This window comes from Vombatus ursinus, unplaced genomic scaffold, assembly GCF_900497805.2.
Source record: "Vombatus ursinus unplaced genomic scaffold, bare-nosed wombat genome assembly UNPS02014847.1, whole genome shotgun sequence".
Taxonomy (NCBI): Eukaryota; Metazoa; Chordata; class Mammalia; order Diprotodontia; family Vombatidae; genus Vombatus; species Vombatus ursinus.
In genome coordinates this window covers 874,666-889,022 of record NW_020954625.1, presented here as the reverse complement: position 1 = coordinate 889,022, position 14,357 = coordinate 874,666, and the positions used below count along the sequence as shown (strand labels likewise).

Sequence of the window (14,357 nt, the reverse complement as noted above, 5' to 3'; positions counted from 1 at the left end):
ACAGGACTCTATTAATGTCAGCTGTTACTATGTCGTTGCCCTCTTGCAGAGTCCTGATGGGAAATATCTGGCCAGTGGAGCCATAGATGGAATCATTAATATTTTTGATATTGCAACTGGAAAACTTCTCCATACGCTTGAAGGTATGTGTCTTTGCACGTATACATAAGCCATGCTGTGTCAGTGATCCAGTCATCTCTTTAGATAACAGTTTTGTTAAATGGCAAATGAGTTTTGTATTTGGAAACTCAAGAGATGATGATTTCAGTGATCTCCAGGTGAAGCCTGATGGAATGGTGTGTTTGAACACTGATTGTCTTGGCTGAAACATGGTGGTGCTCAAATAGGAGTGGAACAGAACTACTGAGGCAGAACAGGTTGGGGTGAGAAGGTTCTGTGTGTCCCATGGACTTTGGAGGACTGCAGGGAGACCCTGGGAGCAGTGCCAGAATTGGCCAGAGGGCAGCTGAGGAGGACCCTCTCAGGAAGCAGAGCCTAGGTCAGTGGAATTTCTTCCCCCAGATTAATAGTATCTATTCTAAATTTCAGGCCATGCAATGCCCATCCGCTCTTTGACCTTCTCCCCAGATTCTCAGCTACTTGTCACGGCTTCAGATGATGGCTACATTAAGATTTATGATGTGTAAGTTGTCGTTTCCAATGAAAGCATTATGGTGAACACATTCAATGCCTGGGTCAGTCAGCAAGGGTTTAGACTGTCAGGATCAGTTCTGTGGGCAGAGCCCTTTGTACGTTGGACCACGTTGGAGCACATGGATTGTTGTCTGAGCAGGATGACCTTCTGAATTTTTGACTCAGGATGCCGTTTTCTCCACTTACTTCCCCTGTCCTCAGACTTTGGGGATAGGCTGTGTGGCAGGGTTGATTCTTATTACTTAAATATCCAAATGGCTCTGTGATCTCCTTGACGTGGCTGTTCCCTCTGATAATGCAGCTCATGAGCCACCTACACCTGCCCATTTTGTGCAGTTCTTGTCCATAGCCGTCAGCACTCTCACCCAGGTTATCCGCTAATAGTGAGGCCTTCTCTTCTTTCCCAACATAGTAGAGATACCATTGGGATACAGCGGCTGAGCATTAGTTTGAATCTCACTCTCACCATGTGACTAACTCATCGTTTTCACTCACACATTTCTTTTTAAAAACTCTTTTACTCTGGTCTCCTTCATAATTCCTTGTTGGTAATTTGTGGCAGCCTGCTCACACTCATCTTGCACTGCATTCCTCCGGTTTATGAGGCAGTACTAATAATGGCTAGCATTTATAGGTTTCTTTAGAGTTTGCAGAGTTTCTTACAAATGATGTATCATTTTGCCCTCAAAACAACCCTGGGAGAGATAGGTGGTAGTATCTCCATTTTACAGATGGGGAAACTCAGTCAGACAGGTTAAATGACTTGCCTAGAGTCACACAGCTAGTAGGTGTCTGTGGCTGTATTTAAACCCAGGCATTCCTCACTCCAGGTCCAGCGTTCTACTCACTGTGCCATTTAACTGCCTTCAAATGGATTTATTTTTACAAATCTTTATATTTATTATTGCTTTTATTTTTCTTCTTTGTTGGTAATAGACAGGTAAATCAATAATGATTCCCATATCGGTAATGGTGAGTTTTATCAGACTTTGAAATGAAGAGAATGTAGGGTCAAAATGTGAACCTTTGACCCAAAGGATCCCTTGCTAGCCAGTAACAGAGAGTAGGATAATTCAGTGTTCTTACCTCTGCTGTTAGAACCATTTCCAAAAACCACCTTTTTTTTCTCCTTTTGAGGAATGGCCTAGAGAGTTGAGGATTTTTGGCTTGGTAGGTGAGTGTCTCATCCCATCCTGAAAGTGTCCCAGAATCTCAGACTGAGAAGGAAGCCCAGCACTCGTGTTGTACACCCTGGCTGGCACAGAAGTCTCTGACTGGCTCTTCACAAACATTCCAGACACTTTGTGGATGGCAAGAAGTTTTGTCCGGTTTACCACGAAGTCATGGGGTGGGTCGCTAGAAAGGACTTCAGAAATACCTGACTGCAGATCTTTTTATTTGATAGTTAAGGGAACCGAGGTCCAGGGAGGGAATGTGATGTGCTCCGGAGCCAGCAGGATAACCCAGATCTCCCTGATGGCCTTTTCACCATACCACACCACACCACACTGCCTCTAGCTGCAGTGTGAGAAGGTTGGAATAAATGGTCCCCCAGAGCCCTTGCAGCTCTAAAGCGTGTGGACTTCTGGCCTTCCCATGTTATTCAGTTGGTGCCTTAAGGGCAGGAAGCCTGAAACTGATCTCATCCTTCCCCCTAGACTTCTGTTTCTGGTGGTGGTCCTGCAGTCTTCTAGACCTTGAGGCTGGTTACATCAGAGTCATCTCTTCTCTCATGTTCTATGCCAGGGATCACTTTTCCCCACCCAGTCACTGACCAAGTCCTTGCCAGGCTCCTCCTTCCTGATGCTCGTGGATCACCATGGCAGGAGTGGGGGGACAACTGGCCCCACAGAAGGGCGGAAGCAGCCTTGCTGAGCAGCATTTAACGCTCTGGCTATGTATGCTTCTTTGGTTCACTGTTAGATGGTTTGTGAGTGTCCTGCTTCAGCCAAGTCTGGCCCAGCCTACAGTATCTATGCTGGTGCCCTCTGCCTCCTCCTCGACTCTGGCCAAAGGGAGCTCTTTCTCTCCTCACATTTTTCCTGATCTTTTGTCTGGACATTTTGTCGTGGCACATTTCACCCTTGATCATATGCTAATCTTCTTTATCTTGTTTCAGAGTTGTGTGTGTGTGTGCGCGTGCTTGCTTCCTGCCTGTCCTCCTTCCCTGATTTGATTAAAAGCTCCTTGAACAGGATGATACATGTCATGGCCTTTCCTTTATCCCCAGCATAAGCCTGGTGCTTTGCACATAGTGGGTATTTCATAAATGAATGAGTGAGTGAATGTTCTGTTGTCTAACCAGAAAAGAGAGTTGGAACTCATTGATAAGGTGCTCACTGGCTCACGTTTTATATTTGTGCTCTTGTTATCATCACTGATTACTTTTCTTTGATTTTTAAAAAAGCAGTGATGGTAAAAGTAGTCATTCAGCCTGTCTTGTTCAGGATTGAATAGAATGTCCCTCTACCCTATTGAAGAGAGTGTTTTTTGCCAGTGCCTTATTCAAACATGAACCAGGCCGGGAAGAGTGGAAAGGGCCCCAGCCCCAGAATCCAGTCCTGGCTCACTTAGTGCTGGCTGGGGGCAAGGCCCTACCTGGGCCTCGGTTTTCTCACTGGCACAGTTCTCATTGGGATCAGATCACCTTGAAGGTCGCTTCCAGCTCTAGTGTTTTATAATAATAATAACTGACATTTATATAGTGTTTTAACTGTTTACAAAGGCCCCAAGCAGCTATTCCCATTTTATAGAGGTCAAACAAGCTAGTGAGTAATTGTCAGCAGGGGGTTGGACTCAGTTCTCTCTGACTACAAATTCAGCACTATCTGCTCTTCTAATGTAATAAAAGCTTACATTTTCATCTCAGGTTTTATGTATTTTGGTAGATTTGTGGCCTGATTCATGTGGCTACTCTCTCCAGCAGTGCAGAGTAGACTCCATTCATGTCTTCTTCTCACACACACCCCCCCCCCCCCCATGTGTTTCTTGTCCATGTGCTTCCACAAACACTTCATAGACAAACCTAACACACTGGAGACCTGAATGTTCTGTGGGTCCCAGAACAACCCTCCCTCTGTTTTCCCTCAGTCTCTCTGCGTGGCGTCCCTAGCCATCCATTTCCTGAATGATGTCTGTATGGCGCTTCTTAGCCACTAGTCATTGGTAATGTTACAACAGCCTGCTCATATTCTTGTCCTTTGGATATTTCTCAGTTTTGATTCTTCGGAGTCTGTGTTCCATGATTCATAGCCGGCGATCATCATTGGAAGAATATAGATCTTAAAAGACAGTTTTCACATTGTAGATATTTTCTGCTTCCTTTCCTTCTCGGTTGAACTTTTATTTCTCCCCCTCTACCCCCCGACAAAGGATAACAGTTTAAGAAAAGCATTTGCTGCAGACGCCTTGTGTGTCCCGTGTATTCCCTAGTGGTGTCCCCCCAACCCCATTCCAGCTCTGTCCCAGCTGAGTTTCATTGTCTCTTCTCTGGAGCCTGGTTTTCCCATCGCTCTTCCTTTTCTTTTCATTTACCTTGGTGTAGTTGCAGCTCTTATTCCCTTGGTTCTCCTTTTTTTCTTCTGTGTTTGTCAGATAAATCTTCTGAAATTCTTGTATTTGTCATTTTCTACAGCACAGTAGTATTCCTTTATAATCATCATGTTCTGGGGTTTTTTCAGCCATTACCCAAGTTGTTGCTTACTTTGTTTCTAGTTTTATTTTACTTATTTATTTATTTTACCACAAAGAGTACTGCCCTGACAATTTTGTTACATATTGAATCTTTTGTTTCTGTTTTTTATTTCCTTGGGGTAGATACCTGGAAGTGAGTATTCTGGGTCAGAGGATTATGGGCAGTTCAGTCACTTTGTTGAGCCATGGCAACTTGCACTATAGAATGGTTGCACCGCATCATAGCTCATCCCTGCTAGAGTGAGGCCAGCTTCCAAGGCCCCTCTAGCACACACTGTCTCCATCTTTTGTTCATCTACACCAGTTTGCACGCAGCACGCTGAAACCTCAGAGTTATTTTAACTTAGATTTTGCTTAATATTTAGTGATTTTTGGAGTAGGCTTCCATGTGGACATTTATTAATTTGAAAATCTTTTAAGAAGAATGTTCATTCATATCTTCTGACTACTTGGGAAATGTATTTTGTGGTTTATGTTTTGTTAATTTGGATGTTAGATTTATATTGGTGATATTTGATGCAAACATTTTCCCACTTCTAATTCTATTTCAATGTTTTATGATCTCCCTTGCTCCTTATTTGGTTAGGAATTATCCCTGAGTAGTATCTAATTGTCAAGGATCAGCTAGAATCAATAAACATGGTGTGCAATTTAGTGACTGCACACCTTTGGTTTTCCCTGTGTAGATTGTTAGCTGTGTCTCTTTTGAATCTCTCTGGATCTCCCTGAGGAGGCCCTCTAAGATTCTGGGCCTTGATGTAATTATAGCACAGTGTCATATATGAACAGGAGCAGCTGGAGAATCTCACCGTGGAGAGAGGAGCCCTTCATCTGTTAGTGCTACAAATCCCCTTGGGCAGGCTGGTGAAGCCTATGGACCCCCTTCTCAGAATAACTTTAAATTTTAAAATTCATAATTGAAAGAAATGTTAAATTTTGGTTAGAGGTTAGTGAAAATAAGGATATAGTTTTTTTTTTCTCATCCAAATTCACTTGACACCCCTGAAATCTATTCTAGAATCAAGATTAAGAACTTCAGATCTCTAGGAAATCCTTCTTCCACATCCTCCATGAACATGAAGAACACCATCAGTGATCGTAGAGAGATCTTTGTTTTATTTCTCACTTGATATTTATTGTCAAGATTATTGAACAGAATTATCTTTTTGGTGCTTGGTTTCAGGGAGTCTCATGATTTTATTATCTTCATGGGCGATAACTTTTTGGAGATGTCTACAAGCCTATTTTTTTGTTCTGCCAAGTCAAATGCTTTCTATAATCAGTAAACACAGTGGGATCATGTATTCGCTATAACTTTTAGCCATTTGTATGACTCTTATGGTGTCTACTGTCAAAAATCATTTGTGAAAGACCACTTCCTTTCTCATTTTCATCAAGGGTAACTTTGATATATAGATAGGTCCTACATATTTAGACTATATACATGCTACGTGTATATACACACACACACACACACACACACGCACACATATAATGCATATATTTTTATAAAGTTCTTGGAGATGTGTGAAAATAAATATGGGTCGGCAGTTATTAATGTTCTTTCAGGTACATTTTTTAATAATGCCATTTGTTGGTTTTTTTCCCTACTTCTTGGATACCGTTTCCGTTTGGCTATGTTGAAAATCCCTCAGGGTTCTCAAAATTTTGTCAACTCTAACGCAGATTTTTTTTCTGGTCTTATTTGTTCTGGTCCACCTCTTCTTCCCATCTCCATCTCCTGTGGTATGATTCTTCTTCCTCTTCTGGAGCATATTAGGCAGTGAGGTGTTTGAGTACAGATATGGAGGTTCTAGTATCATCAGTGACAAAAAGTTTGTCATAGTAAGCAGTGCTGGCAGATCTCTTGTGCCCTTTTTCGGCTCTTTTTCATCCTTCCAGTTTTATCTATAAATGGTCTTTGGCTGACCTGGCTTAGTTGAGGCCTTCTCCTTTCCCTACCCTTTGCTGTTTGAGGACCAATACTATTTATAATCTTCTCACATCATCATCCTCTTACCATTGTGAGGGAGGTTATATTTTAAGCCAGTGATCACCACCTTTCTCCACTTAGCAAGGAAATCAAGTGTTTTTTGGTTAAAAAGGTTTCTAGACTCTTTTGGCTTCCTCATTGTGGGAATTGCTTTACATAAGTTAAACTTCTATAGAAAATGGTGATTGTGCCTATCAACGTCTCTTATCCATTTTGTTTTAATAGATAAGATTGGAGCTGTTGTGATTGCAGAGGGTCCTCTTGACTCCACTATATTTTTTCTTCTCACTAGGCAGTGATTTTTGACCTTTGCTCTTGAGTGAATGGTCTGAGTGCTCACAAACTGATCTTGAAATTATTCTCACACCAGTAAACAGTCATATCTGCTAAGATGTATTCGCTTTCTTTTTCTTTTTTCATGTATTCAGTGCTTACCTCTAGTGCCTACTGACTCTCTTGGAGAAAATTTAGTCACATGTTCTTGAGACTTCTGAATAGTCCATAAATGTTCATTTTCTTTCATTTTTTAATCTTGAACTATCTTTTCCAGAATATTTTTTCACTAGCCTCTCAGCATATCCCCTTTAGCTTTGAAATCACTGGGAATTGGTGTATCTGTTACACTGGTTTGGAAAAGTTTGTTGATTTTTGTGTAAAATTTCTATACTTCTTGCAACAGGAATTGTTACCATTGTAAGAGTGTTTATCTTCATGCTGATCTTTGGTTTTTACTTATTATGAGCATTGTGAGACAAGGGGATCAAGTATTACAGTAAATTTTGTGTATTGTCTTTGAAATGCTGACTTCTCTGTGCCTTTATCTGTTCATCAGGGTATTGCAACTTCCTTGTGTTTTCTGATTTAACTTTATATAATTAGACTGTCATTATTAATATGGTTAATTTCCCTTAGTATTGTGTCATACATTTTGGACACAGAGATTTCACGTTGAGATTGCCATCAATTAATGTTAGTAGACGATCCAGAAGCAGTGATTCCCAGCTCTGCCTTGTTTTCTGCTGTGCTGCCACTGTTATTCTAGAGGCAGAAGGGACCTGCATGAGACCAAAGGCCTCATGGATTGTGGTGGCACCAAGGAATTCCCCACATGGTCCCCAATGTCCCTGTGAGGAGGAGTTTCACCACACTTAGGTAGGGTGGTTCTTGGACAGCAGATACAGTCTGTTAGCAGGACTGTATTTGAAGCCCTCCCAGCTTGGTAGAACCTGCTAGAGCTGGCTGCCCTCAGGAACCAACGGTTACCATCACACTAACATGAGGCATCTGAGGAGGGTTTCTGAAACATAGTACACAGGCGTTATTCTATCTGATCCCTAAACCAGCCCTGTGAAGTATATAGAGCTAGTATCATTCAACCAATTAGAAAACTGATGCCCAAAGAGGTGCAGATGTGATATTTGATGAGTATGGGAGAACACGAGAGGTGTCACAGAAGTAGAGGTTGTTGGTCAAAGGTTGCTCCATGGTCATGAAAAGAAGAAAGCAGAGCCCCACAATGACCGAACAGTGAATGTGGGTCTGAAGTTCTTCTGGACTTTGGGCCAACCATGATCACATTGCTGTAGTCAACCTAGTATGTGAACTCTGGTGCTTCTGACCTGATTCCATTCCACTGCACTGATTCTCTGTTTAATCAGAGAGAATTCTCTGTGTTGTGGGCTTGCAAAAATTTAACTTAATTTTTTTCTGCAATAGTGTAATATTTTTATAGAAAAGTGCAATCTGGGTAGTTTCCAAAATCTTCCTGAGGCTGTTAGGCTGATCAGTCAATTGAAATTGTTATACTTACATTCTTTACTTGAAATGTATTTTCCTTTGCTTTAAATCTGTTTTTCTTTTAACAGACAACATGCAAATTTGGCTGGTACGCTAAGTGGCCACGCATCCTGGGTGTTAAATGTTGCATTTTGTCCGGATGATATTCATTTTGTATCCAGGTACTAAGAATTCTTTTTAGTTTTACTTATTTTCAGTCGTGTATGATTTTTCATGGCCCCATTTGAGGTTTTCTTGACGAAGAAACTGAAATGGTCTGACATCTCCTTCTCCAGTTCATTTTACAGTTGAGGAAACTGAGGCAAACAGTTGTTAGGTGACTTGCCCAGGGTCCCACAGCTAGTAATTTGAACTCTGGTGTTCTGAGTGCAGGCCCAGTGCTCTGCGCACTCTGGCACCACCTAGCTGCCTCTCGGGGTTCTTAGTCCTTCCTCAAAGTGAAGGCGACTCAGGATCTCCATGTACATTTCTGTAAATGATTCTTGGGATTCTTCTTCCTTATGAGGGGCAGTATTTTATTGTGTAACGTTGTGTTAATGATGTTGACAAAGATCATCTCCTGGGTTCTTCTGTGCGAGGGATGATTGTCTCCAGTTTCTCTTCAGCTTCACTTCACGTGTTTGTGTAGAGCAAGTTGAACCCTCTTGGGCCATCTCGGTCTCAGAATTCAGTGATCTTGTTGCTAAATGTCAGCCTTCTTGGCTCAGTATTTTAAATTGCTTTCTTCCTGAAGTGGAAGGTACCTCACTGGTTTCACTTTAATGTTTTCTAGTTCATCAGACAAAAGCGTCAAAGTTTGGGATGCCGGAACAAGAACTTGTGTCCACACATTTTTTGACCACCAGGACCAGGTATTGTACACTTCCCTTGAGTCTTGAGATTTCATGTGCCTGTGAGCCTTTGGAGCCATAAGGACTTCACAGTACTTTGGCCTTACCAGCTGGCCATTTGAATTGACCTGACTCAGTCTCGTCTATTCTTTTTGATCATGAGGCAGCAGATCAAACAGCCACATCTTCTCAGTAGCATTTCCATAGGTCCTTCATCTGGCTCCTCTTTATTTCCACTGCTACCACCCTTGTCTGGGCCTTTGTCCCTGATTGTCTAGACCATTTCAAAAGCCCCTAGCCTGTCCCCTCTCTAAGCCATCTTTAGCATAGTATCCCAACAGTTGTCTTTCTAATTCACATCTGACCATATCGTCTGCTCACAAATCCTCAGTAGCACTGTCTTGTGTAAAGTCCAAGCTCAGAATGGCCACACTCTGGCACTTGTCACCACAGATCTCACTGCTTCCTTCCATGTACATTACACTCCAGTCAAACTGGAATACGGCGTGTTTCCTCAGACAAGCTCTTTGTGTTTAGTGCGTGGATGCTTTTATGATGGTCTTCCTTCCCTTTCTCCAGAGTTCCCTGTCCAGTAGCATTTTTCCTGTCCTTTGAGACTCAGTGGAAATGTCCCCTCTTCCATGAAACCGCTACGCTGTCTTTCCTTCCCCCTCTCAGAAATCCTTTCCTTCCCCAAGCTCTCCTTCAGGAGCACTGGTCGGCCTGACTTTTGTTCCTCCACTTTGGTTTTCTTTTATGCTTATTTCTGTAATGTGTCTCATCCCCTATTATTTAGTAAGCTGCACCTTACGCAGTGAGCATGTGCTTAATAAGTGTTTATGAAATAGAATTGGGCTGCAAACCTTAAGATGAATTTTTGAGGCGATTCTACCAGCTTTGGCCCCTGTTCAGTTAGAGTGGCCTAGGAAAATTTTGTACTTCAAAGGATGGAGAATCTATGTGCCATTCATTATGTTCAGGTTATAGTTCACTGTAGGGGAGATACAGGAATAAAGAAATGGTGCCTACCCTTATAGAATGGAGGGTCTAATAGATAAGGATCTTCCTGAAATGGTTAATGGGCCAGAATATCTAGAGTGCCAGACCTGGAGTTAGGAGGGCCCTGTTGGGAAGCCATGTCTCCTTACCTACTAAGGGACTGTAGGCGAGCCATGTAACTCTTAGGGCTTCCACCTCCTCATCTCTGAAATGAAGTGTCGCTTCTCTGGGTTATTATGAGGCAAAAGTGAAAGAATGTATGTAAAACGTGTAAATATGTCAGAATGTGGTTAATCCCATAAGACAAATATACAGAGTGCTGTGAGGATTCAGAGAAATGACATTGGTTGGGGGGGGGAGTTGGAGGAGAAGTAGGGAGAGAGGATGGACAGGACCAACATCATCACTGGAGGGGGGCCTTGAAGGGTCGGGATTTCAGCAGGCAAAGATGGGAACAAGAAGGGCATCCCGAGCGTCAGGACCATGGGAGCAAAGGGAGAGAGGCAGGAAATTACGGAAAGAGTGTAGGAAACTGCAGCTCAGGGCAGTGTGCCTGCAGAGTGTGTGAGAGTGGTAGGAAATGCAGAAAACAGGCCAGAGCACTGAAGGCTGAAGAGTTTGGACTTTCTTAGTAGGCAAGACGGATTCCTTGACCATCTTTAAAGCAGGAGTAATGTGATTAGAGCTATGCTTTAGGAAGCCAAAGGGACATCTGGTCAAGACCTCAGAGGCTTAGCTTCCCAATCAGATATAGTCGAGGAAACCTGCATCCTCACAAAAAAAGTAGGTGCCACCAGCAGCTCTCCATGTACTGTGGCTGATGGGCTTTGTCTGGGTACTGCAGAAACTGGAGAGAACTGCATTTGACCATGGTCAGGCTTTGAAATCCTGTTTATCATTTTGAGACTCCTGAATATATTTGGTCAATGGGCAAACAGCCCAGGAGTTTTGATGTCAGTTGCCAAAACAAAACACACCTGTTTCAAATTGTGATTTGCCACATTTTAGACATGAAGTGATAGAATTTCTCTTCAAGGGTCCCAGTTTTAGTACAGGGAGCTAGAAAAACTTGCACTGACAGTCTCTGCTTGCCTTTTTAAACTGGTGGAGGAGGGAAACCCTTGTGGATCCATTCATTTGCCTGCTGGTAAAGTGCTTTCAATTCTAAGTACTGTATAAACATGAAATGTCAAGTTTTCTTGGTAAATATTAAATAAAAAAGATGACTCTCCATTATAGAAATTCACTCTTAATAAACCATGTCTTCATATGGATTTTGTGGGATTTTTCTCATTTTGATAAAGATTGAAATCTTCCTTCTGTCTCCTTTCCCCCTTTAATGATGGCTATAATCACGTGCACTTTGGTTTGAATTTTAATCTTCAAATAAATTAATTGTTCCAAACAGTGTGGTCCAGCTCTTAGTTTTGACAAAAGTATGAAAGCTCCTGAACATGCATATTTTATTTGAAAGTCATAAATCATGTAGACAGCTGCTTATATCCTATTACCTGCCAGAGGTCGCCGTTCTCTAGCCGGGTGCTGTGTTTCATTCCAGTTTGCCTTGGAGGAGGCTCTTTAATGGTGGCAGCTGTTTCAGGATGCCAGGTTGCATAAAGGAGACCATAACCCAGCATGCTTAAACTCATTCACAAAAGTGCTGCAAGAAAACTTTTCACTACTTATTCCCTGGTGACTGATTCTACCTTGGGTTAAATTCTTACTGATAAGAATTCTGTTCCCAGATGAGATTGGCTTTATATTGTTCAGATATAGAAAATTATTCCTACGGAGAAGATAGAAATTCCTCATTTTGGGGAGGGAAGAGGTGAAGCAAATGAAATCTAATAACACTGTAAGGAAACTTTCACTTAAAAAAAGAATTTGGCCTTTTCTCCAACTGGTTTGGCTAAACTGTTAGGGATTAATGACTTAAATTTAGGGTTTCTGGTCATGGGTTAAAATGACGACCAGCAGAGTGAGATAACTAAGAGAAATTTGTGATAGGACAGTTTCAAAGTTCCCAAATGAGAAATGACTCCAAAGTCATTTGTGGGCTCATTTCCTCCTAGAAACAAACTTGGAATTTGTTTGAGAGCACCCTAGTGTAGATTTATGGCCCAAGGGCTGCTGCTGAATTTCACATTAACAGAGGAGGGGCTCCCTCATTTTACAGATGCAGAGGGGAGGGCAATTAGTTGCCTGAGGTTACCCTGGTAGTAAAAGGGGCAGAGCTGGGATTTGGACCCAGTTCCCTGACTCCAAATCGAGTCTCTTTTTCAGTACCCCCAGGCTTGGTGTGGGTGGTCTAGTTCCCCCGATACTGGCCCCTCAAGGGTTTTGTAAATCTTCATTCTTGAGAAATTTAGAGCTGAAAAAGACCTTGGAGATCATTATCAGCCCTGAGGACACTGAGGCTGAGGGCAACTGACTTGTCCAAGGCCACACAGGCAGAAAGTAGCAGAGCCAGGATCTAAATGGAGGTTTCCTGACCTGTATCAGTGGGTGTGACTTTCTTCCTTCCATTGTATTTGCAGGTCTGGGGAGTGAAATACAATGCAAATGGCTCCAAAATTGTGTCCGTTGGAGATGACCAAGAAATTCATATCTATGACTGTCCGACTTAATCACACTCCAAACCGGGTAGGCTAATGCTGGGGGGAGGAAGGAACACAGAGAGGGATGCACCACACCATTCCCCACCTTTGTACATGTTAACAGATGGACAGATGGAACGCTGCATTGTGCAGAATCAAGTACAAATTTATATGTAGTTGTCATTTTCATTCTTTTAATAAAGAATGCCATATTCTTTGCACAGGTATTTAGATATAGTATAAAATGTCTTTTAAACTCCCTTATTCCCTTTCCCTTTTCAGATAGATAGCTAGTTTTCTCAAGTGGATGACCCTATTGGGTCTGAACAAATTCACTTGGGAAAAGAGCCATGAGTCACTTTAATTAACGTCTTTTGAAATCAAATGTTACAACTGTCAAGAAGAGACCAGTTTTGCTTCCAAGGAGCTGTCTAGTTATACCTTTTCCCCTTTTATTTCGATGCTTAAAACAAGGCTTACATACCACCTGACTAGAGGTGTTTAATTGTTTCTTTGGTTATCCAACAGACTTACCTACCTGTCATGTATTTTAAGTTACACAGAAGTTATTTTTGTGCACTAAAATTGAAGTTTCTACTTGAAAGTTTCGGTCATTGAAATATTGCTTTGAAAAAAAATGACATTCAATGTAGCTAGAAAAGAAGGAAGAGAAGTTGGACCTACAAGAAAAAAATTATGAAAAAACAAAAAACTCAACTATATTTGACAAAAAGGCAAAAATTTTCCAATTCAGGAATAGCAAATGATGTCTTTTTGGTTCTGGGGAATTGACAACTTTCAGGAAGATATTTCAAAGCTAATAATTGCTCAGTTGTTTAAGCACTGAGCCTCAGTTTCCCTAGGGACATTACTTACCTCCATAGAGTGGTAGTGTGGAAAGCACTACTATAGAAATGGTATGGTACAGTGAAAGTGACTTGAGAATGGAGTAGGGTCCCTTAGGAAGCAGCAGAAAGCTCTACACTTAGGATAAGTAAGAGGAGGTCAGAAAAAGATGATGTCATAGGAAACAGACTGGTACAAGGACGCACACAATTCCTCTTTTTTCAAAGTACGATCTTTAACCTAATTCCTTTCTTAATCCTTGGATGAAGTCATATTTTAATTCCCTTTTCCTCTTCCGTAGTAATTAGAGAATTACTGTTAAGACTAACATAGAATTTGCAAGAACTCAAGTGTTGGTACGATTCTGTCTCACCCCTAGCATGGTCTAGTCAAAGATAGATGGCTTGAGAGTTAGAAAATGTGGATTCAGGTCCAAGCAATGGCACTTGGTAAACGTGGAGCTTCTCTGAGCCTCCATTTTCTTGATAAAACAGGGATAAAAATTATCTAAACTACCTACATTACAAGATGGTTGTATGGAAAGTGGTCTGTAAACAATCAGGTGCCACATGTTAATGTGATCATGTTATCTTTATAAATTGACTTTTTTAAGGGTGCTTAACTTTCCTGTTAACACAAATTTTCTTAGAAGATCAGCTTCTAGGGGCAGCTGGGTGGTGCAGTGGTTAGAGCTCTGGCCTTGGAGGCAGGAGGGCCTGAGTTCAAGTCCAGCCTCAGACACTTGACATTTACTAGCTGTGTGACTCTGGGCAAGTCACATAACCATGACTGCCTCACCAAAAAGCAAAAAAAAAAAGATCAGTTCATTGTTTAAATGTAAGTCATCATGATAATTGCATTACCTGATGCAGTTTTTTTAGCAGTTAATATCTGTATCTTAGAAGCCACAGTCTAATACAGTCATGCCTTTAGTTTGGATGAAATATC

At 41.7% G+C, this 14,357-nt stretch overlaps 1 protein-coding gene across 5 annotated transcripts in view; it reads left to right on the top strand.

The window, feature by feature from the left end:
* WDR61 (WD repeat domain 61) overlaps positions 1-14,357 on the top strand; it is a 33,664-nt gene that overhangs the window by 9,713 nt on the left and 9,594 nt on the right. For 4 of the 5 annotated variants that reach the window (XM_027840740.1, XM_027840739.1, XM_027840737.1 and 1 more), the window contains 5 exons: positions 50-143; positions 550-643; positions 8,206-8,298; positions 8,910-8,988; positions 12,504-12,609. In XM_027840740.1, the coding sequence (XP_027696541.1) occupies positions 50-143; positions 550-643; positions 8,206-8,298; positions 8,910-8,988; positions 12,504-12,593 (450 nt within the window). In that variant the 3' untranslated portion in view covers positions 12,594-12,609. Of the gene's footprint in view, positions 1-49; positions 144-549; positions 644-8,205; positions 8,299-8,909; positions 8,989-12,503; positions 12,795-14,357 lie in introns of those variants that run through there. The other variant, XM_027840738.1, reaches the window with a different exon arrangement.